Source organism: Hylaeus anthracinus, unplaced genomic scaffold (genome assembly GCF_026225885.1).
Source record: "Hylaeus anthracinus isolate JK02 unplaced genomic scaffold, UHH_iyHylAnth1.0_haploid 11982, whole genome shotgun sequence".
NCBI classification, from domain to species: Eukaryota; Metazoa; Arthropoda; class Insecta; order Hymenoptera; family Colletidae; genus Hylaeus; species Hylaeus anthracinus.
This window is the reverse complement of record NW_026534330.1, coordinates 2,889,495-2,913,226: the sequence shown is the minus strand read 5'-3', so window position 1 is coordinate 2,913,226 and position 23,732 is coordinate 2,889,495. Positions and strand designations below refer to the sequence as shown.

The window sequence follows — 23,732 nt, the reverse complement described above, 5'->3', positions numbered from 1 at the left end:
ACCGTGATTATAGTTTCACCGCCGTAACACAGAGGCATTTCTCATTCGACACGTACGGAAAGACACCTGCCAGTAGCGTAGCGACGCTGTCCAGATTGCGTGCTCATCCTCGATCAGCACTTGGACGCGAGGAAAGCAGGAACTACGATCTGATTCTCGCGTAAGACTGGTAACATTAAAGTCACAAATAATCGACGCACGTTTTCTGCTACCTTACGGTTTCATGCAATCGCCCGAATCGTTGCGCAAACGCAACTTAATTCTGTTATGTCATCCTCTGCCTTCTAATCCAGAACTGGAAACCCTGGCGTGTACCTCTGGATCTTCTACTTTGATCTAATCGATTTTTATGTATGTCCAATTGAAAAGTTCATCAGTTATTCGAACAAGTTTTGCTCCGATCAATGTGAAATGTAATTTTAAGTTAAATTCAGTCATTTCTGCTGAAAAAGTAATTCACTGAAACTTTTTTATCTCGATATTTTCATCTGGTGAGAAAATTTGGCTATGATAATTTGATAACGCAATTAAGTAACTTTTACTTAAAAAATGATGCAATCGTTTATCTGTTCTAGTAAATGAAAACTCAGTTGATTAACAATCCTCATGGTACAGGTGAGGTCCCAACGTACCTGTATTTCTGGGAAATTATTTCAAAAGCCTACACCATTGGCTCTTTCCTCCAGCATCCGCTTTCTCGATTCGGCACGCTGCTGGCACACGCGCAAATGGTTGTGTCTGTGCACACTCACTTCGTGTCTCACTGACACTTCTGAGCGAGTGGACGTTCGTATCGCAACCGATGATGGTTTTATCACCGATACATTAGCACTGCCAGTCATACATACATATGTAGATATTAGCAAACATATTAGGTGATCGTTTAATAAAAATTACGGGACACAGATTTCTAAAGAATAACGAATTTCTGAGAATATTCGTTGAACAACCAAGTAACTGTTATCTTCATTTTATTATTATTCATTTATGCATTACTTAACTAATTTTTTCTTTACATCTAAAGATTATTATACCGTAGAAAACGTTAATGTAACGTACGAGCAATTTATATTTACAATGAATATTCTCATTGCTTACAAGACAATATCAAGGTTTGCTCGAATAAACTAAGTCTCGAGGGAAATCTCAACTGACCTGTATAAACGGAATTGAAAAATAGTAATTGTATCTTTGATCTAATTGCACTTTAAACGAACTAACGGTTTCTTAATTGAATTTTGTTAAAAATTCCAGTAGGTACGATTTCTATGACTTCATTTGCCATTGTGTTTAACGCCAGCAGTTGCACCTTAATCACACCTAATCATCGAACTAATCGTCCCATCATTTACGCGCCGAATAAACAGTCATGTATATCTTAATTACACGAATATAGTATACGCTACAGAATAAGATTTCTTCTTCGCTAATTACCCAAGAATTTCGAATCGTTGTTGAACCAGTTAGAGTGTTTCATAGACAACAATGATTGCTTAACAAGTCTTTATTTTTTTTTCTTTTAAGAATCATATAAAAAGTACACCTATAAGTCTGTAAAAAAAAAAGGGGAGAAAAAAAAAGAAATAACAGAGTAAGACGAAACACGACGTTCACGCTCGTAGCTCGGCGTTCTTCGATGAAAGACTAGATATGCGATCGCGCCTTCTATTGTTGGCGAAATGTCTTCAGGTTCACTCGTAACTATGTACTTCGAACGTCGAAATTTCCATCGACGAAACCGAACACCCTACTGACCACGTGTGGTCGACACTCGTCGATCGTTACGCGACGAAAACTAGCTAATCAGTTTGTTTTGCGTTTCTTGTGCAGGAAGTTCTCTTTCGACGGCAGGAAGCCACTTTCCAATTTTATCGGCCTCTCCTGATATCTGTAAGAACGTTGCGCGTTAAGTACTCGAAGGGAAGATGTCACGCGATTGTGGTTTATTCGCAACGACTACGCACAGTCCTTCTGAATTTTTCTTTACTGGAGCTGAGACTTGCCTGGCAAAATCCTGAGCCGCGATTAGATTGCTCGGAACGTACGAATCCAGCAAAGATCTTGGCTCTGACAGGTCTACATGGTTCTGAGCCGGAGTGGATTCCTCGTCTTGCGATTGAACAGGTGACAGGGGCGTGACGTCTGATTTGAAATCTTGAGCAGGCAATTGGGGTGGCACCAAGTTATCGTTCGGTTCCTCGGGATCCTGTAAAGTAGAAAATCGAGTTGAGTTAGTCAGTTTCATTTTGTATACAGCAGAAACGTTTTACAACATTTTACTTCCAGCAGCTCTTTATTCTAGTAATTATAGACCCTCGTTAACTCCGTTAATAATGTGCTCCTTTCGCTACTATGATCTCTACGTTTGTTCTCGACGATAGTGAAAGGTTTCTAGAAGTCGATCGCGATAAAAGAACGAAATCATAGAATCGCAAAAATTTTGATCATCTCTGATCAAGATTAATCTCTCTTTAACTCTAATCCTTCATCTCTCAAGTGTTACCAACCTTGACGTAATTTAGAGATAGGCTCTGGCTGGCTTGCTGGACATGGTTAGGCAACTGATCGGCGATCGTCGTCGCGGTGTCCAACTGTTCAGGCGGAGCACTGTACTTCCCGTTGGCAGGCAAAGAGTTATCCTGCGCGTAGGCAGGTGCACGAGCGTAAACATCGGTATAGACCGGCGTAGCATGCATGTAAACCATCGTCGGTTGAGTATAAACTAGCTGAGGGACGTATTGCGACTGGGGCTGAGCGATGTACGCTTGCGTGTACAAGAACTGCCTTCCTTGGTTGTACGACTGGTCTGATGGAAAGTACGTCGGTACGTTCACTAACGGTGCATTGGTGTACTTCTTTGGAGTAACGGGAGTAGCATAAACTGTGGTGCTTTTTATTGCCTGAAAGAATGGTCGTTTAGTCCTTGGCTAGTCTTAAATCCTTCCGCGCGACAACGGAAGCGGCAGTAAATTGCGCTCACGAGTGCAAGCCGTGAAATATTAATCGAGAAGCTTGTTACATCGGAAGCTTGATATTTTTATATGGCTGTCTCTACGTTTCGTTTCTTTGATCTGTCTATTTAATTCGGTCTTCAACGAACAAGCTTGATTTCGAATATTATTGTAAACGGAGTACGATCGTGAAAAGGATTATTATTCCTCTAACCTTGGTTGCAGTGGCGGCTGGACCGACAGCATTGTATTTCGAAGGGTACTGAAGCTGATAAGTCGGCTTCGCCGAAACAATCGGTTTCTGGTTCAGCGATGAATAGAGAGGAATGGATATCTGATCCGCCGCTGATGTAGTCAACCGAGGCACCAGTACGCTGCTTTTACCAGGATTTACGTCCAAATTCGGATAATAGGTCAGGACGTGCATCATGGGAACATCGACGTACACCGTTTCTGTAATAATACGGATATGTGATAACGAACCATCGTAAACGAACTGTTTTTAATTTTTAAATTTGTTGGACGAGTACCTTTGTTTTTCGCATATTTTGCGGTGACTGTTTTCTGCTGGGTGGTCTGCAGTTGATTCCCCACGGTCACTTCCGGTCGGTAAATAAACTGTTGGGGTTCGTAGACGTTGGGTCCGATCAACCTTTGCGGTGGGGGCTGCTTCTGTTGCTGATAATCAATGTAGTATTGTTGCAGCGGTTGTTCGGGTAGAATGCTGTTCTGCTGCTGGTAAACTTGCTCTCTTGTGGTGTATTTGTTGTACTGGGCGTAGGATTCCGGAGGAACGTGCTGAAAAAAATGTCAAGTAAATAAAACAAGTCTGTCAAATTGATCGAAAATATTTTATTTTATTTAATCTACACTTATAGAATACTAAATGTTTTACGTTTTGACTCGAAGGTGGAGTTACGTATGTCACTGGCGAACTGGTGGGCCTACTGTACTGGCTGGGTATCTGATATTGTTGCTGATTAATTTCCGGTTTCGCCAAGTACTTCGTTTCCTGTGGCCTTCCGATTCCCGACTTCGATATGCCCTCCACTCTCAAGTTGTCCCTCTCTATGTCCTCCAAGTTGATTTTCTTCTCCCCGTTTATGCCGACGAACAGCACACCCAGTATGAAATACAGTTTCTGCAAAATGAATAACGCACGTCGTAATCCACTGACCGAAGTCGATAAGTTGCTTAAACGGTAAGGTTAATTTAACGAGCTTTATTTTCATGCGGGAAACGATTGCACCGAATATTTAATTTCGATCATGTATTTGTTGCTTAACCATTGCGAATACTGGTAAAAAGTGAACTTGCATCAGGGTACACTTTCACTGCCCACGAAGTTCTGGGTTAAGCATCCGGTATGGACCACTCTTTTATACGCCGCGCCACACATCGGGCCCCTCCTGTGGTCCGAGTGTATTCCATCATCGATGCAAAAGTAAAAGTTTCTCTTCCTGGTACTCGCATAAATTTCGGTGCAATACGGGCATAATACAGGGTGTTCAATGAATTGCAATACGAGTGGAAAATGAAGTAGACTGATGCACATTTTCTGATCACCTCGTACATTAAAATATATACATTGAATTCAAGCCAAGAAAAATGGGAACGTGTACTTGTCTTGGACAGCTCACTATTATTCTTCGAATAGAATGACACGCTGCCGATGGCAAGGATTGCTGTACGAAAGAAAGTACTTTATCTTGGCGATGCGATCCCGTTGGATAAAGTATTTTACAGAAATGAAACCTCATCAAAGGAGAACAGTCCTACATTGAAAGATATATCGAAATAACACTTACCATGCTGCTCAAGCGTGAAAAACAACGATCACGACACAGAGATTCCAGCTCTACTACAAAACCAAACTAGATTCACCTTCTCTTATATAGCTTTTACCCCTACCCGTAGCATCCCCTGGCGAGGCACACACTTCACCTGAGAATCATGGCGCGCATAAAGGTCCTCTTCGAGCACGTGTTAGGGAACATACTGGGATCATTCCGATAAAAGTGAAGGGACCAAGAGAAGGCTCCGATTGTCCATTTCGCGCTTAAAAGCCGTGCAGTCAGCTTAGTGTCTCGTTGAAACGGAGAGGAGCATCATAAAAGGCGAATCGCGGAGATGCTGAATAATAGCACGTTGTTCCGGTGTCCTAGTCGCTTATCCTTGATTTTACTCGAGCGTACGCGTTACTTAACCTTCAGACGATCACGCAATTTTATTCTATTTAAAATACCCGATACAGCACTCGACTGAGAACGAATAAATTACAAGTAATTAGCCGAAGGGTTGAAAATTGCAGGAAATCCATGATACGACGCAAATAAGATCGAGAAATTCACTTAGATCGTCAGTTTTCTAATCCAAAAGGTACTAATTTTCTAATTTCTAATTCCTTCTGCACGAGAGTTATATGCACTTCTCGCGGCCGGTAGTCGCTAACAGCGGGCGATTAATTCGAGAAAAACGAGCGTTATTACACGTTTTCCCGTGAGAACTCGTGCAGGAAAATCGATGGAAACGCGGATGCGTTTCGTATCGTTCGGAAACTGGTCATTAGTCGAGTATTTCCAACATTCAGCCGGAGTGATCCACGCCAAATGCATTCTCAATGGAAAGAGGCACGTTAAACGGCTGTCGCGGCACTGTGGGGGTCGGCAATCTCCGCTAAAATCGTTCCAAGTTTTCCAGTACGAAGTCGTACTAATTATTCTGCCGGTTTAATCGGTTCATTAGTTCGCTAATGAAGTGAATTCGTTCTCGGACTGCAATCGACAGCTTTTATCTGGAATTCACGCGTTGTATACACAGGACGCTTTTCAAAGGTAGTTCGGAACTTTGAAGTCCTCTGGTATTCGTTAAATTGAATAAAAAAAGAGCTGGTCAACGTGGCTCCACGAGTCGATCCTTGCAGAGTAAATAGCGATTTTATATTTCAATAATGTGCAGTGAATTCATATTATTATTAATCAAATAAATGGAACGACTAAAGGAGGTCGAGGATGTCGGAGAACATCTCTTCTCGGAGTCTCTTCTTGGACAATCGAAGAGATGGTCAATAGATTCATGGAAAGGCGGGATAATCGTTGACTTAGCAGCTTGAAACTAAAGTTTTCGTTCCAAGCTTTATTCGATTCGACTGAAAGTGGCACACTTTGTTGGGATAAAGGATAAACTTTTCACCGTCGAATTTGAATACTTCATTTATTTATCTAAAGTGCGAAATCTCATTACTATAAGTAAGTCGAACGATGAAAGGAAAGCTTGAAAGGAAGACAAAAGAAGAGGAGACAGGGCAGTAGAAATTTAGTCGTCAGGCGAGTTTGCAAAATATCTGGCGTTTTGAAACATACTTCCTGAAAATGAAATTAGAAATTTTTAACCGTGGTCGTGTGTTATGTAAATTACACATCCGACTTATCAAGATGATCTAGTTTAGATACGACTGAGAGTAAAATCGGTTAAGAATGAAATTACACGTTTTGTCAGAAGATGTAAAAACAGTTGCAAACAAACTAGGAATACTTTGTTGCGATAACTATTTTCACTGCTCGTTAAGAAGAATTACGGTAATTCTCTTCGCGGTCGAGTGAAAATTAGCAGGAAACCACATCGAGACACATCCTCGACGGAAAGGTATTCCAAAGAGGCAGAAAAGGCGAATTTTCTGAAATATTAGTTTATGGCCAACGGAAGGAAAGGAGATCTCGTGACTGCTATCTCTTCGGCGGTCTCTCCACCCTGCGGAACATCAATCGATTCGTCATTGAATCACGAGTTTCCGTGAACCCTTTCTTCGACCATGCACAGTAACACGCCTCTCGAAAAGGAAATAAAAAGACACTTTCTATCCGCATCTCGGAGTGTGGAAGTAGAGGGACCGATCTATAAAACGATGACCGCCGGGCTCGTACCTCGAATCGAATTACCTTCAATTAACTCGAGAAACTTTCTCAGCCGTGCAGCACCATAATATTTGCAGAAAAAAAAGCATAGACTTGTGTTATTGTTTTTAGAAACCTATACGGATATCGTTCGCAGAGAGTTCACAGGTTACCCGAGCATTTACGGACATGAGCATTCGTCAAATGCAATATTTTCAATCCAATAGAGAATTACACCTCGGCGAGGAGAAAGCAAATTTCACGCAATTGCAAGAGACGGTTGTGAATGGATAACGATCGCGATGTCGAGCTACATTGTCAACTGTTTCCATTTTATAGATCAGTGATCATCCTTAAGTTTGTTCTTCATACAAGCAAGCTTTTTAACGAGCCTTCTATGACTGCGAACAACTCAATGACGATGTAACGAATAAAAAAATGATGACACGGAACTTTCAGGTCACCGTGTATATCGTGGATCTAAATCCAGCCTGCGAGAAAGTAAGAGGCTCGGTTCGTCCGATTTTATTTTCGACCACCGACACACTCACCGTGAACGGGAAAAATAAAGCAAAACATCGGAGAACGCCACTCTCTCTCTTACTTGCCGCCCATCCACGAGAGATTCTGTTGGATCGCACTTCCCCTTTCCATTACCGCGCCCAAACGATCGACCGGACGTTACCGCGATCCGGATCTCTTCCTTTCGTTCCGCGAACGTTGCGCTGCCCTTCCGCGTCCATCTCGAAGCGCTCGAGAAATCTCGATCCGGTCGAAACGCGTTTCCCGCTCACCGACTCTCGACCGCTATTATTTCGTCGTTTTTTTGATAGCTTTTCAAGTACCATCGAGCTCGACTATCACTTTCTTCGAGCGTTAACACCAGATCTAGCAATTAATTGATTGATTGGTCCTCTTGTTTCAAAGATACGATAGTGCACATTATAGATACGCGATCTGGAGTCAGGATGAAAGGGAAACGACATCCAGGAGAAGGAGACAATACATCACGCTTGGCAGAAACAAACAACAACGATCGTTTATTAACTAGTGACTGTATAACGAGTACAAGTGCGTAGGATGCGAAAGCCTCGTGAATAAAAATAGCGCCGTGGTGAATGGAGAAGGAACATCGACGGATCGATATTCTCTCTTAGTCGAACAGTAAGTAACTAGAGGAATATATTAACGAACAATACTCTAAAGAAGTCCTGCACCTCGCGCTCTATCAGGACTGACGTGTGATTATCAAAGACGATTATGTTGTCCATCGTCGATCACCGAGTTTCTCCTGACAGCGCCCTGGTTACATTCGTTATAAAAAATGTGCAGAAACTACAGGGACAGCGTTGTACATATAACTAGAGACCCATTTCTTCGACTAAAAAATTCAATCGATAGCTTCATCATAGCGTCAAAAATAGCTGATCTAAAAAATACCCCGAATCGAAGAGATGACGTCTCTGTAACGACTAACGAAACATAGCACCATGTCCACCGAGTTTCTCTTTACCCCTGAACGCGAAAAAATGTTATCCCTTCTTCGTCTTAGCGCCGAAATTCACGTCCTCCAAGTTATTATTCTTGTATTGCTGCGACTGCTGCTGGGCGGTCGTTTGCGACGGATAGCCAGAGTACTGATAATTGTACCCCCGAGGCGTCTGGGCCGTTACAAAGTTCTGATTCTGATAATACTGTCCCTGATCGTTCTCGTAATTTTGCGGCTGCTTATCAGTCTGGCTCAAACTGCCATCGTAATCCTGGCCGTCCTGAGAGGACGGATTTTCATAATTCTCGTACTCGCCAGAGTCCGTCTGATCCTTTCCCGGTTTCTCGACAGCGGTGTACACCCCTGGCGTCAGCGGATACTTGATGGCTTTTACTTGACTCGCCTGATTCTGCAACACCTGACCCTGTCCGATGTTCAGCTTCCCAAGAATGTTAGGGTTCACGATGTAAGCCAGTCCAGTCTTGGCGATGACGTTCGGAACGGAGACGAAACGTTGGGCTTGGCCGTTCTGGTTCGAGTACTGACCATCGTTAGTTCCAGCCTGGGTGTCCTTGTTGGCCTCGTTCACGCGATACTGAGCAGCCTGCTGTTGCAGATTTTGCGCCATCATCTTGGCCCAGGTCTGGCTCATGAGCTCCTCGAGTTGTTGGGCCTTTAAGTAAGGAGCTGGTAGAGGATAATCAGGACCCACCGGCTGGCCAGCAACGCTGATCACCCTATAGCTTGTCGTTGGCAACGGAATCTGAAGGGTCTTAACTCGCACCTCGCTCACCTGCTCCAATTGGTTCCGCGGACTGCTTGTCTTGTAAGTGCTGGATTGTCCGTCGAGATCCTTCCCGTTTCCAGAAATGTAGTTCCCTCCGTCCACGTATTGATTACCCATCGAGTCGTGATCGGCGTCTTGTCCTCTGTACCTGTTATCACCGCTGGGTTTCTTTTTCTCCTTGTCGTTGGAATCGGAGTACGGGTCGTTGGAGTAATCAGCGGGTGGTGGCATCGGCGGAGGTGGGTACAGAGGCTGAGTGTAATAATTAGGATAATAATAAGGCGGTTGGTAGTAGTAATTAGGATAAGACGCGGAATAAGGAACAGGTGAATAAGAAGGTGGAGGAGCCATCGCGTACGGCGTACTGTACGAATTGTAGTCGCTGTACGCTGCCGTTGGATACGTGTACGGAAGGGTACTGTAAGAATAGCTGGATGGTGTGGAGGCCTTGGGGTAGGAGTTGTAATTAGAGTAGTAAGGATCTCGAGGGTAATTGGTGCTGTAGCTGGCGCTGTACGAGTCTTTAGCATCGACTTTGGGCGCGTAGAGCTCTGGTGACAACTGCGAGACTGACTCCCTCTCGGCTCCTCTTTTGATCAACTTGGGACTGTAGGGGTACACCGGATATATCGGTAGGAAGGGCTCGTCGTTTGGATCGTTGCTTTTCCCATATCCTTGCACGGCGATCGCCGTGGACAACAGAAACAGTACCTGCAACAATGGAAATAAAAATGTAAGAATAAATGTAAACAGTTGGCGTTCAAATATTAAGCGAAATTCTCTCTATTTTTAGACGCTTATTATTCGAGGATGGGTATATACCAACCAGCATCTCCATGTCAATCAACCGTCGCCCACGCCTGTCGATAATTACAAGCCTCGGATCCGTGTATTCGTTGCTCGACGCTGTCTCATCCGTTCACCCGATTCACGTTTCACCGTCGATCGAATAGATCGTACCGACACGCCGGCGGGATCTCTAATGACGTATCAGTCGACATTGAATTTCTCCTTTATACCCAGGCGGCTGAAAAATCGCGGAAACTAGTTTAACATTTCACTGTTCTTATATGTAGATAGCTGGCGGCGGCCGGTTCAGTGAAACCGCCTAGTAAAACGCCTCTCGATCGTCATGTCGTCGTTGTACAAGCGCGACGCGACAAACTGGTCCAAAGTGCCGCGGGTGGGACAGCGATCCACCTATACTCACGTGACTGAACGACACGAAAGGGGAAACAAAGGCAACGACCGTCGCGGCCTAAACGTGAAAGCTCTTGTCTGACGTGGGACGAGTTAAGCTCCTTTGGACAGCGAGTAATTGTCGCTGAGCCGCTGCTGGCTATAAAACATCCTACAACGAGAAAACAAAGAGTGTCTCGTTCGACACGCGATCTTGAAGAGGCTCTCGAACTTCGTTTAGATGGAAAAAAGTCGAGGCGATTTGTTCGGAGTAACGTGGTCACGGAAGTGAGCCATTTCACGATTCCAGCTAGAGAGGACTTCGAGGAGTTCCGGTCGCGTTCGTCTATTCAATTTGTTTTACTTTCACCTGTACTGGCCAGCTACGAATCTCTGCCCTGGGGACCACACCTTCGACCACCGTCGCGATGGTAAATACAGGGTGTACTCTAACGTGCGGTCCCCAATTCTACAGTTGTATCGAAGGCAGAACACGATGAAAAATTTTACTTTACAAATCCACAAAATGAGTATGAATGTTTATATGAACTTTCTTCGTGACTTTACACGCCCTGTATAATAGCAGACACGATCTGAGAGAAGGCGCACGCGTCCAAGCCGCGCACTTGATTCGCGTGGAGGCGACAGCTTCGTTGTCGTATACGTTTCGCTCGAGAAAGTGCCCTTTCCAATACGAGCCGGGAGGAAAGGTTTATCAGGGATCTGAAACACGCTCTAATATTCGATGCTTTGCATTTTCTTGCGATATTCGCATGAGGGATTGCGGAAAGCGTTATTGTCTGGAATAGGAAACATCGGACTCTTGACGAAATAACAATGAACACTGTTGATCGCAATTGACGGCGATTTCAGCACCATAAACGTTACGATGTCAGTGATATATCCGTCCGTGTATCATAGTATGCAATTAAAATTTCCGATATCGGTCACGATCGGTTGCAGGGAACGGTTCCGCGAAGAGTAAGAGCAGAATTTTCCCTGTTTTCGCTCGAGACGCGCCTACCGGGACGGGCGTGAGAGTGAAGAGCAAGTATGTCGCTCGTAGAACCGGTCAGAAAATAGTGAAACTTGAGTTTTCAACCACGGAGATATAAGAAATATAATACTACGAGTTGCTCGGAACGATGTAGTCCCTGTACTTTTAATTTTTAGCAGCTCCTTCGTGCAGACATTTGATTGTTAATTATCTTAGTATTAAGAGATAGCTAAAATATTCGAATAATATAGATCGCCATTAAAAACACCACTATAGTAATTTATCAGTGATGTCTACTTGTCTGAACAGTCATACCCAGTCTCCTTCGGTTTCCTGAATTTTGTCTGTTTCCGTATGCTACGCGAGGAGGGTAGCAACGTTGTCGAGAACTGTCACGTCTGCCATTGTTCCGTGAATCTGGGATCCAGCCCGCAAGATGTTGTTGCCGCCAGCAAACACGCTGCTTTGCGTTGCACGCTTCCTAGTTCCTTATAAAGGCGGTGCATCGGATCTGCGACTCGCGGAAACTGCGATTTCATGGAAAGGGCTCGCGTCTCCGATTGCATCGGTTCCCTCGTCGACGTCTCTGTCAACGAAGACGCGTGTTTACTCGTGCATGCGCACGTGCGATCGTCCAGAAGTAGGTCGGGCTCGAGAACATCACCTGGAATACTGCATCAACGCATCCACGCGCTTTCTAGATGTGTGGGTGCTGTTTTATGTCGGACGAGAAACGGTTTGGAAGCGTGGTTGGGTAAAACTTTATTGGAATAATAAATGGCGAATAGAAATTGCAACTTTTGGAAAAGGCTGTTTTCGTCTAGATAAGAATTATGCCCGTCGTTATTCGAAAGTCTCGGCGAATGAAGCCTGATATTCGACGTTGATAAATTACTTTTGTTCGTCGCAATGAGGGTACAAAGACGGTTACTGTAATACGGGTAGGCCCTCGAGTACTCCGGATCCTCTATAAAGTTTTAAATATTTGCGTCCCTTGAAAAGCTTGTCGAGTAAATGGCGTTTTCCAGCTTGAGAGCGTCCCTGGCGAGCCCGATAAAGCTCTCTAGTTGCTCGAAAACTTCGATACTCGTCCTCGCTCGAAGAGTTCTAGATCAACATTGACCCGAAACGTACTCTTCTCCTTCTCGCGAAGACAGTAAAATTGGAGGAGTTTCCAACTAATTTAAGCTGGAAACTTTTAATCCCAGCGTGGCACCGTGCAACGCTATTAATACAGAAGAAGATGTAACAAATTATCCTGCTAAGAAGGAGTGTAATTTACAGAAGTCTCGTTTGTCTAGTCAAATGAAACGCAAGCAATTAGGTAGCCGTGTAAACGTACTCCAGGGGAACAGCTTCCTCGAAACTTGAAAATATCAATTGCTAGAACTGTGCTGCTATGCGCTGTTTATAACGAAAACGTATACGGATCAAATGCGACTGAAATACTACACCGACGACGAGTACCGTTAGTGTCACAGGAATAAAAGCAGAAGAAAAGGAACAGTACTCTTATGAATCATGTTAAACCGGTCTGTGCACGAGCGTCGGCTTACGAGGGACCCCAGGATACTTTCCCAAAAAGAACAAAAGTTTAGAAAGGAATCCGCCCATTTCGCCGGTGCTGTCCTTGGAGTAAAAGTGATCCTCTTTTTACGGTTTGGTAGCGCTTCTTGTCGCCATTTTTATTATTATTATTATTATTATTATTATTATTACTATACGCAGCCACCGTTCCCGTTTACTTTTCCCAACGATAACTTTCACGGTGAAATGGACTCTGATGAATGAAAAAATGTTCCAACCACGACAGGCTTCGCGCAACGTTGAAGGAAGCCTGCTGTCCGAGACGCATATCAGATTCTCCAGCGAATCCCACGAGATCTTGCAACCTTCTCAATTCGCGTGGAAGAAAATCGTAGTCGAGTGTTTTTTAATTAGAAGGCGAACGAATCCTTTCTGTCCAAGATTTTTGATTCTCGTTTTCTAGTTTTCAGTAGTCTAGATAATTATCGACGCGGTGAAAGCTTACGAATTCATCGCGTGCTATGAGGTTTCCAGATCGGGAGGTTCGGGGACAGGGCGGTTAGATGATTATAAAAGAACGTACTTTATTACAAAAACATCACTTTATTACAAAAAATGATTACACAGCTATGTAACAAACGTCGCAACGTCGATGTCGCGTATGACGGTCCTTAAAAGCAAGTAACAGCGATATAAATATGCAACGGCAACTTAAATAGGATAATTATGCTAATAAAGTAACTATAAATTAGCTCACTGCCTTTCGATTCTAGGAGTTCCTGCTTCTAAATCGACGTTCGCGATCAACTCTTCCGAATACGTTTCGATACGCAATCGAGCCTCGATGGGCGATCCTGTTCGAAACGTCTACAGTTTAATATTTCCCACTAGGACTGGAGTAAGAGATCGTGTCATAATATTTATTGCCCGTGGAACTTGGGCCTTCGAAGCTCTTCCCTGCAGGATGTCCGACGTATCTGGGGCTTAGATTCGAGTAAGATCCATGGGGCTCCGAAGGAGTGCCGTACGACGTCGAGGGAGCCGAGTAGCTGGCCGAGTAGGCGCCCGAGGATCCAGAGTAGCTGGTGCTAGGGCTGGAATAGCTAGAACCAGAGCTCGAATAGCTGGAAAGAGGGTTAGAGTAGCCAGGACCAACGTATGTTACCGTAGGACTCGAGTGACTGGACCCACCACTGGTGTAAGAGACAGATGGACTCGGATAACTGGAGCTTCCAGAATAGGAGGCAGAGGGACTGGAATACTTAGAGCTACCGCCAGAGTAAGAGACAGAAGGACTCGAATAGCTGGAGCTACCATCGGAGTAAGAGACAGCGGAATTGGAGCTTCCTCCGGAGTACGAGGACGAGCCAGATGAAGATGGTATGTAATTAGAGTACGAGTTGGATCCAGATGAAACAGGGAGGGTGTAACTGGAACTGTCGGAGGATCCGTGACCGCCAGATGATCCAGAAGACACAGGCAACGAGTAGCTGGCCGATCCACCGGAACTGGATATTCCGTGGGATCCAGAAGATAGAGGGATGGAGTAACCGCTGGAGCCAGATCCTTTTCCAAACGACCCCGCGTCGACGACCAATCCACCGCTCACCGAATGGGACGAGCCAGAGCCCAATGATTGGAGAGAGATGCTGTGTCCCGAGGAACCTCCTAAGGAGCCCAAAGACGCTGATGGTAGACTGTAAGACCCGTGAGACGATCCCAGCATTGCTGGAAGACTGACGCTACTCGACGAACCTCCGTTGCCGTAAGATGACAGTCCATGAACACCCGTTGCATAGAGCGGCGACGAGTAACTGGAACTAGCTCCTGAGCTGCCGCCGCCTTGTCCAAAAGTGACTGGTCCAGTCTTCGAAGAAGGGCTAAACAATGCGATGGTTTGTCCTCCTCCTCCTCCCCCTAAGCTGGCCGAAGAGTACGAAGCTTGGCCGCCGTGTCCACCCAAGGAGAGCCCTTGAAGATTGAAGCCATGTCCTAACCCGACTCCTCCAGACCCAAGACTCAGTCCTTGTGATCCCAAAGAGTATCCCAACGAGCCGTGTCCCAGGGAGCTTCCTAAGCTTTGAAGACTCTGAATACCTCCGGAATGTCCCAAGGAATATCCTCCTCCGACTGATCCTCCGCTGTATCCTGAGCTCAGGCTCGAGTGAAGAGGCGAGTTGTAAGAGGATCCTCCGGACGAATAGCTTCCGGAGTAATCATTGATGCCGCGTTTACCTTTTCCTGGTGGTCTCGAAGGCCGCTTCTCTCCTTGCGCTTCTCTGCAGGATATGCTCGAAATGGTGAGGACCAGAAGTCCCAGTAATATCTATAAAAGATGATAAAGTATCGTTATTTATTCGATATATAAAGATCTCATGATAATCGGGCAATTACTTATATTAATGGATGGAATTGAATAAAAGAGCAATGGGCCAGTGAAGTGAGTTGAAAAATACGAATTTAAAAGGTTGATAAAATCGAGTATATCAGGCATAGAGTGGAAGTAATACGATATAAATTAATGGATGAACGTTTAGGTGTTGGTTCCAGTTAAAATGATTTAGATTTCTGGAGAGACACTTACCAGTGTCCGCATGTTGGCTTGGAACGTGTTTATCCAGTGCGCTATTTCTCTTGGCCAAGTGACAACCGGGTGTGTAAGTGAAATTGTGGTTTCTGATGCCATTGCTACCAAGAAGAGTCCTTTTATATACAGATCCCCTCTTACACGGAGAAAGAAAGGTCTAGGTGAAGGTGAGTATCCCCCGCGCTGGTACATAGCACACCACCACCATCGCGGAGTCCCGTTCCAGCCGATCGTAGATTCAAACGAAGATGCAAAGTTTGCAAATGAGAGTGCCATGTGTGGTAAAAGTGACTAGATCGATATTTATCACTCATTGTTCCATGGGATCCTGAACGAGAACTTCCTTTTAGAGAAGTCGATGCTCTCTTACGAAAGGTAGGAAGAAAACGATCGGTTTCCTCTTTCGAATTACGTCGACCAAGACAATAAGAGACTAATTAGGACGTGTACGCCGACGTTCCTTTCAGAAACTTCTTATTCAGAGTTTGTCAGAAATTCGAGCGAAACTTTAGTGGAATCTAATAGGGCGCGCTTAAGTATGGAAGGTAGGAAGTTTCAAAGGATTGCCTAGTTCTACCTTATGCAAAATTAAAAGGATAAAAAATAGTTTTCGACCAATTGTCACCATAAATTTCACTTTTATGACACGGTGTTGCATGTCTCCTAAGTAGAGACATTAACAAAACATTCGTCGGTTTCTATTCAGCGACTCTGTACATTGGATCAGTGAAGAAAGTACACCGTGTAGCGAAATACAGCATAGAACTCGGTAATTAGTTCTCTGAGATGGCTTAGCACCGACACTCGTGGGACACGATAATTAAAACTTCTTCCTGGTAGATAATTGGCTGACGTTTACGAGACGTAACTCGGAGTGTTTTTCTGTGAAATTCGTCAAATGATCTGGTAAAAGGACATGGTGAATTCTAATTTTCTTATGGAAGGGGACTCTAGATTTCCTTCCGGAAAAAGATTACTGTGCAAGTGTACTCATACAGTTGTTTATACATACTTTAGCAATGAGAACGTTCCTCGTTTTTCTATAATGAGTATATTTGAAGTAACAAAGAAACGTTTCTTTCAGTTCATAGTGAAACCGCAGTTCATCGCAAAAACTATTGCATCGAGGGTATGATTCAATTCAGGTCTGCAATTAATGTTGACTCTGCATTATTAACGTATCCCATTAACGGGTTCCCAGAGGTAGGTATAAATCATCCTCCACGAAGGCACTAGTAATCTCATTAACCCACTGTGATAAAATCCTGATCCTTTGATCTGCCATTTATCTCTTGGTAAATTGTTTGAGAAAAAGTAGTACAGACGTTTTCTTTGAAGTTCACCGTAAGATTAGGATTGGTCTATTGTATTGGACCTAATCCAAAGAATAAGAGTGTTCGTCACGAACACGTTCACGATGTAAAAATTGACTCGCGAAGATGCAAGTCGGTCACGCGTTAGAGTTTGCACGTAGCATCGCGAAACTCTGTCGATGAAAAGGATATTCGATGAGTATTTAACGAAAGCAGCATCTTTTCTCCTCGTCTGTCAATTACGCATGCGATGTGCATCGATATATGAAAGTTTGTGTGCTGCACACGCTCCACATTTACAAGTCGCAGAAAGTAGCGTCGATCCTGGAAAGTGAAATGCTCGAACACCCTGCAAAAACTGACCAAGATTTTTGGTGTTTTTTACGCTTTTATTCTCGCGCGGCGTAATAGTGTCGCGGACGAAGAAACTAGCAGCGAAATAACCGCAGGATGGTGACCGTAAAACATTACGAGTCTGTGGAATGACAGTAATTTTTGCGTTAAATCGGTGTCGAGACAAAATGGAATATAAATGAATTGTTTCTGAGAGTCAAAGAAGCAACAGAAAAATGCAATCACTCGATGCGAGACAACAGACGACGTCAACCGCCCATTGTGTCAATGATCTGTAACAGCTGAAAACGCCGATTGATGTCGAAACTTTCACTCGTGGGATGAAGGAAGTCAGCGCCATTATTCTCCAGCGATTTCTCGGGTCGAATTCATGGGCCATCAAAAATACAAACACTTAGTCACCCGAGAAACGCATCGAGTCAATTTCATCCTCCTTCGACGTCGACAGCAATCGAAAGTTCTTCGACTTTTTATAATTGGCGATACACAGAAAAAAGGTAATTGAGAACGCTCGTTATGGCACTGTGAATTGAATACAACTAAATTAATTGTATCGATTGCGTAGAGAATAAGCGTTAGGTGTTACATCGTATGCGATATAAATAACTCTATGAGGTAAGACGATCGCGAAGCGATCCTTCATGTAGCAAAAACCAGAAAGGCTTTCGTTCTGGCGCGTTATGATTTTAATACACTAGGCTCCCCGATGCGATAAAGATAAATCGATATTTATCGCTCATTAAAAGGGAAGTATGACAAACGTTTGGGAATCACTATAACCAATAACAATTTAGAAACACACTACGCTCTCGATCGTAGAGTTTTGTAAAAAATTATTTCACGCAGCGACACCTTGCGTGTTGAATTTATTCCCAAACGGAGATCGATCGCTGGGAGAAATTGGGATGAATCTCAGACCATGTCGCCCGACAAACGGTCGACAAGAATTCACACCTGTCCGATTTCTGTTCGGTCGGTTTCTTAGGTTTCTCGAGTTCCCCAACGGTGCTTTGGAGAAGAAATCCTGACCGGACGAGTCCGAAGTAAGACGATAGAAGTGCGCGAGGCGCGCTAAAACGAAAACTAGGATGAGATTCGGGTCAGCCGCGGAAAGTGAGTTGACAGTCTGGTTTCCTGTGCGTATCGTGACGGAGCGGCGTCCACCGGAGCCGTTTATTCGTAACTGTCACCAGTTTTTCCGTTCGAGGCTCCTAGTTTCCACAAAATAAGTTAGCCGTCCCGCGGAGCCAATTATACCTGTTCAGTGGATACCTGTAGAAATCTAGAACATTTAGCGGTATAATCGTGCAAGTGCAGGTTCATCGCTTTGTTTTCTTAACTCGGTCGCACGGGTCTTTGATAGCGTTTTGTGGTTACATTGCGCCACGGTGTAATGTCATCGATGAACAGGTTCAGAAACTGGTCTAACATCAGAACGCAAAACAACCCAATTTACTTGTCTTCCGAACGCTCTCTGTGTCTATATTATTCAATCGTAACGAATTTGATCGCATTTGTTAAAGTGACATTTGCATGGAAAATAGGGAAACTGAAATTCATTTAGAATTAGGAGTCTCGCTCAGTCTCGCAGAAAATTTTATTCATAAGAGCCGCGTCGAACTTGAAGACATCTTGCGAGCTAAGGAAAATTACAAATCGTATAAACGAACATTCTTTACTGACTGCAATGGTGCCATTTACATTGGAACTCAAAGTATGACTCATCTTTTGTTAAATTTCCTGACTCGGTCGACAATGTTGTGTCTAGGAATTGACTACCGTGGTCTCCCGCTGACCGAGTCTCGCAAAATTGGCAAGAAAGCGTGTCCAAGTACCACAATTACCTCACAGGAACGCGGCCAACTATTACGACATCGACGGGAAGGTGTGCACCTGTCGACGACGGGCGTATTACGTATGCTCAGGATTATCTGAGTAATCTGGCCGCGTTGACCGTGGTTAGAATTATCGAACGACTTTCGAGGTCACGATCGAGGTACTACAGATCGCTCAGTCGCCTATTACGACTTCGGTGAGAGTTCCGCGGCGTGGCCTGTCGCACTCACGGACCGGAAGTGGAGATAGTCGGTTTTCTAGGGTGAACTTTCTTCGACGTGATCCTCGCAAAACGATGAAGCTCCTCGTGCGGGATCTTTTTGGAATATTATATCTACCGCAGTCGTTCTCGAACTGTTTGAAGACTTATCGTTGGATATATTAAACATCGATTCATAAAAGAGAATTAAGCGTGAAGAGAAAGTTGTATATCAAGTGCTCGTCGAAAACTTTGTCTTAGGTAGATGCCTTTTATACCAAGCAAACGTCCACCGTTCAGGATCGTCCGATACGAATTGTTCGCTGATTAATTGATACTTAAGGAAACAAGTAAATTCCAATTGAAGGTACAAAAATATTTATTGATAGTAATAAATAAAAGTGGTGTATATACATGATTTCATCAATGGAAAAGCATACAAATTTGAACGAATTCTACCGTTTATCCCACATCATACTAATACGAAAAGCAAGATTATTTTTATAAGCGAACTGGAAGCACCTTTTACCGATTTATCGCTAAGGACTCGTATACTTGAACGAATAACAAGGGTCGATGCAACGTGTACAATGTTTCTGATGATCGGTAAAGAATTACCGCGTCCCCACGACAGCACAGCCAAACGATTAACGCTATCGCACGATTCCCATCGAAAAGATACGAATTCGAGGACGAGCACCACCTTTCTGGTTTCGAAAAACCGATAACTTATTACGTATTTCTAATAATTTACTATCCTCACGATGCTGCCACAAAATATCATAAGTAAAAATTCAAACTATCAACAAAGATACCCACTGGCTGAACTTCACCCCATCCCATCTTCTTGAGAGGATACAAAATTCTCTACCAACATTTCATGTATCGATAACATTCCATTTTTCGAGCGCTACTGTACCAGAATTTTTCTCCACCGCAAAGGTGGCGATCCTCCTCAACCCACTGACCGTTGAACCTCCAAGGAAGTAACACTTAGAATTCCCACACGTGTGAGCTGTCAGCAGTCAATGGGTTAAACGAAACCCGAGCTAAATGCAGACCTAGCGGTGCATATTAACACGTTCGTCGCGTCATCATCGAAACCGTGCCACCTAGCACGACTTTGTTTCCTGACGCCTGCTGCGATACTTTCTTCTTCGACCTCGTCGGTCTCTCTTTTCCGCGCGGGTAAACGGTCAGTCTCGATAAGGGTAGGCGAGTGACGATGCACTCGCGAGGAACTGGATCACCCGTCATTTCCATATTTGTGCCGGTTTCGCTTGCGTGGCGTAGGTTGGCGCGTAGCTCCACGGATAAGTCGGCGACGCAGGTTTCTGCAGCTGATAGGCTACGTTTGGATAATAGTATAACGGGTAGACGGGTTTGACGGGCTTGTAGAGGAACGGATTGATCACTGGAGACTGTATCCCGTAAGTTGGATAAACCGAGGACGACTGAGGGGGATGGATGTGAGCAGGCGTCGCTGGAATCACAGGCTGCAGAGGCGTTACTGGACGAAGAGGTGCCACCACGGGGTGCACGGGAACAGGAACGGCGTGAATTGGCGGTGACGAAGGGCTGCTTGGTCTGCTAGTGGACGGAGTAGTTGGATTCGAGGGTGTGGACGATGGCGTGGTTGGTTTCTGGCCGAGATCCGTGGGAATGGGTAATCCGAAGTGCGTGGGCGAGGAGCCTGACGTTTGGACGGGCGTGAGGGTTCCTGGCGCGAAGAAACTCGGACCGTAGGAAGGAACGTTCGATAGGAAACCTGAACCAGCGATTAGGGTTGGCACGAAACCGCCGTAAACGGGTAGTCCCGCGGCGGGCGTCGGCAAGGAAGGCGCAGGCTGCAGCGTGGAGCCAACCTGCGAGGATCCATCGCCCTTCGCGGCCTGAGGAGGTTGCACGGTGGTAGTGGTGGTGGTTGTCGTTGCGGTGGTCGTTGGTGGCAGGGTAGTGGTCGTTAGCAGCCCGTAGTTAAGAGGTAACCCCGGGCTGATTGTTGTCCCTGGCAAAAAAGGGGATTGATTGAAAGCTGTATTTCCGGAGCCGACGTTTACGGTACTCGGTTGCGCGTTTAAACCGTGAATCTTCGTACGCTGTCCAAGGGAAGCCAGAAGATCTTGATTCTGAACGAAGCTCGGCTGATTTTGAGCATACCTTCCTGCAGCGTCTGCAGCTTGCTCTTGAGTTTGCGTCGCGAGGGCGCGTTGCAGCTGGACGATCAATCTGTCCTTTTCGAGGGACTGGATTTGCTCCAGGGTCTCTTGGGCGCTCAACGTTCCGGACGCGTACGACGGAAGGGGGCCTGCGAATGTTTGAGGACTCAAGGAACTCGTCTCGAAATTCTGCAGCTGCCCATTCGCGTGTTGAACTTGGTTATTGTGGCCTGTGAACTGTGAATCGTTGGGTGCGAAGTCTTGCTCTGTGGCAGGGGCGCCATAGAGTTGCTGGATGGCTTGAGAGTTCTGCGATAGAAACAGAGCAGCGTCGGATATTTGTTGCTGGGGCTGCAGGAGCTGTTGACTTTGAAAATTCGCTTGGTCGTTGTTGGGGTTCTGGAAAATTTGTGCCGCGTGGGTTAACGAAAATGTTGGGGGTGCCGTGTAGCCTGGGAGCTTCTGGTTCTGCGGCGGTAGGTAATTCGCAGCGTGAGACGCGAAGGGTTCGTTGTTCTGGCTGGATATCGGATTAGGTTCGACGAAGTCCACCTGTCTGATGGGACTGGGAACTTCCTGCTCCAAATAACCATTTGGCCGACTATCGTGGTTGCTCGAATGCTGTTGACCAGCGTGACCGCGGAACGGCTGTTTGTCTCGATGCTGTTGACTGTGATGAGCTGGTCTCGATTGGGGTGGGTTTTGATAACCTGGTGGCCCGTATTTTGTGATGGGTCTATTTATTTGGGCAGGATGTCTGTTCACGATGCGTCCTCCATGACCGGATTGTCCGAATTGGAAACGAGCTCTGGAGGTAGTTGAGAAACTACTGGGCCTTTTGTACGAATACCCTGAATCCCTTTTCCTTTGAACATCCGAATCGTCTGCATCGTCGTCGCTATCGCCTGCACCGAGATCGAGTAGTTCTAACTTTGTAATCTCTGGTTTCTCTTCGGTTTGCTCGGCTTCAGCAGCCGCTTCGACGTAAAAGGAGCACATAACTAGCAGACACGTCACCTGAAATGAAGATGAGCCAACAATGTCTGCGTTATCTATTTGTCGATACCAATGAAAATTATGTGGGATTATTCGAAACAAAATTTATATCGCCAAGATGGGTGAAGTTTTATGCGGTAGCACTTACCAAAAGGAGCTTCATGTTTGTAATCCAAGTTGCACTTATCACTGCACGAACGAAACGTTATCTAGACTACAATGCTTTTCGCGGGTTCCCTCGACATTTAATCGAAGCACCAGACCAAAAAACAACTAATTCGTTCAAGGATGGACTGTCTCCCGTCGACTAAGACCACGGCCATACCTGCACATGTATAAATACAGTCGGGTCGCGACCATCCACGAATTACAATAGACTTTCTTGCTGACTTTCATCGATCACACTTAGGCAATGCTGTTACGGATCGGTGATGTTACACATATCGATGTAGAGTATCGTCTTCTCGCAGCCGTTCGTGAATTTCATTGCCGCCAAAAATATATTTTACGACTCATTGGAAATTTCAGAAGCGACTCGAACTTCTTTCGCATAAAATACAGTTAAAGAGGGGAATGAAAGCGATACATACTTTTTTTTTTACTGCAAATATTTTCGCCATCCTCCTGTCCCATTCGAAATTAAATATAGGAAACTATATGTTCACGGTCAATGAAAAATGCAAAAATAGAAATAGAAATAGAATACATTAATTGTTGACGACAATGTATCCTTCTGTCTTGCGCCACCGCGGAAAGAAGCTTCCACGTCAATCATTGAGACAAGGTAAGATGTCGCGACAAACAATCGGGGCTTCAGGCTGTTTCCAAACTATGTTGTCTTGCGTAAATTGCTTGTTCGATAGGAAAATCTACGACAGGAGGATACAAACGTCAGGCTAACTTCCATCGGGGCTCCTGAAAAACATTCCGCGGTTGCGAGGAACGACCGCGTCGATTCCTGTCACGTCCGTATCCTCCGAAGCCTCAGTGAAAGTACTTAAAGTCATCAAGTCCCGAGGAATACGGAATAAGTGTTCATTTACAGTGATATATTCTTATTGTGTAATTCACGTAAGTCACGTGCCATCGTGTATTCCTCGAATCGATTCAAACCCATTGCGATTCATTGAGGGGCGCTCGATTAAATAACAGACTCGTAAAGTCAACCATGTTTCTTTCGTGGATCGTGATAAGTTGTCAGGTGCCCTTAAGAAACACTGGACTACGTCTCTATCGTTTATCCCTAACTTCTACTTTGTTCAATCGATATAAAATTTAGAAGAAGCCAAGATGAATCCATCGATCTCACAAGATCTATCAGGTGGTAAGGAGGAGTAAAACATGCAATTGGACCATATTTAATATGAATAAATTTGTATATTTAAGATTGTGATATACATCCGAGAATATCGTGGTTACATCGAAATATATTTGCAAGGAATGTTCCCGATTACATCGGAAAGAA

At 44.8% G+C, this 23,732-nt stretch overlaps 2 protein-coding genes and 1 pseudogene across 2 annotated transcripts; all 3 read right to left on the bottom strand.

Moving 5' to 3' along the window:
- Positions 1-1,021: 1,021 nt before the first annotated feature.
- Positions 1,022-4,801, bottom strand: LOC128886473 (uncharacterized). Its single transcript, XM_054141397.1, has 7 exons — positions 4,760-4,801; positions 3,847-4,092; positions 3,482-3,749; positions 3,166-3,404; positions 2,508-2,900; positions 2,004-2,206; positions 1,022-1,888 (listed from the first exon to the last, which is right to left on the bottom strand). Exons 1-7 carry the CDS (start codon positions 4,760-4,762, stop codon positions 1,804-1,806), a joined length of 1,437 nt encoding a protein of 478 aa, XP_053997372.1. The 5' UTR covers positions 4,763-4,801; the 3' UTR covers positions 1,022-1,803.
- A 3,114-nt stretch (positions 4,802-7,915) lies between these two features.
- LOC128886243 (uncharacterized) lies at positions 7,916-9,958 on the bottom strand. The gene is made up of 2 exons (XM_054140942.1): positions 9,947-9,958; positions 7,916-9,831 (listed from the first exon to the last, which is right to left on the bottom strand). Exons 1-2 carry the CDS (start codon positions 9,956-9,958, stop codon positions 8,377-8,379), a joined length of 1,467 nt encoding a protein of 488 aa, XP_053996917.1. The 3' UTR covers positions 7,916-8,376.
- A 3,622-nt stretch (positions 9,959-13,580) lies between these two features.
- Positions 13,581-22,430, bottom strand: LOC128886242 (uncharacterized; annotated as a pseudogene).
- Positions 22,431-23,732: the final 1,302 nt, after the last annotated feature.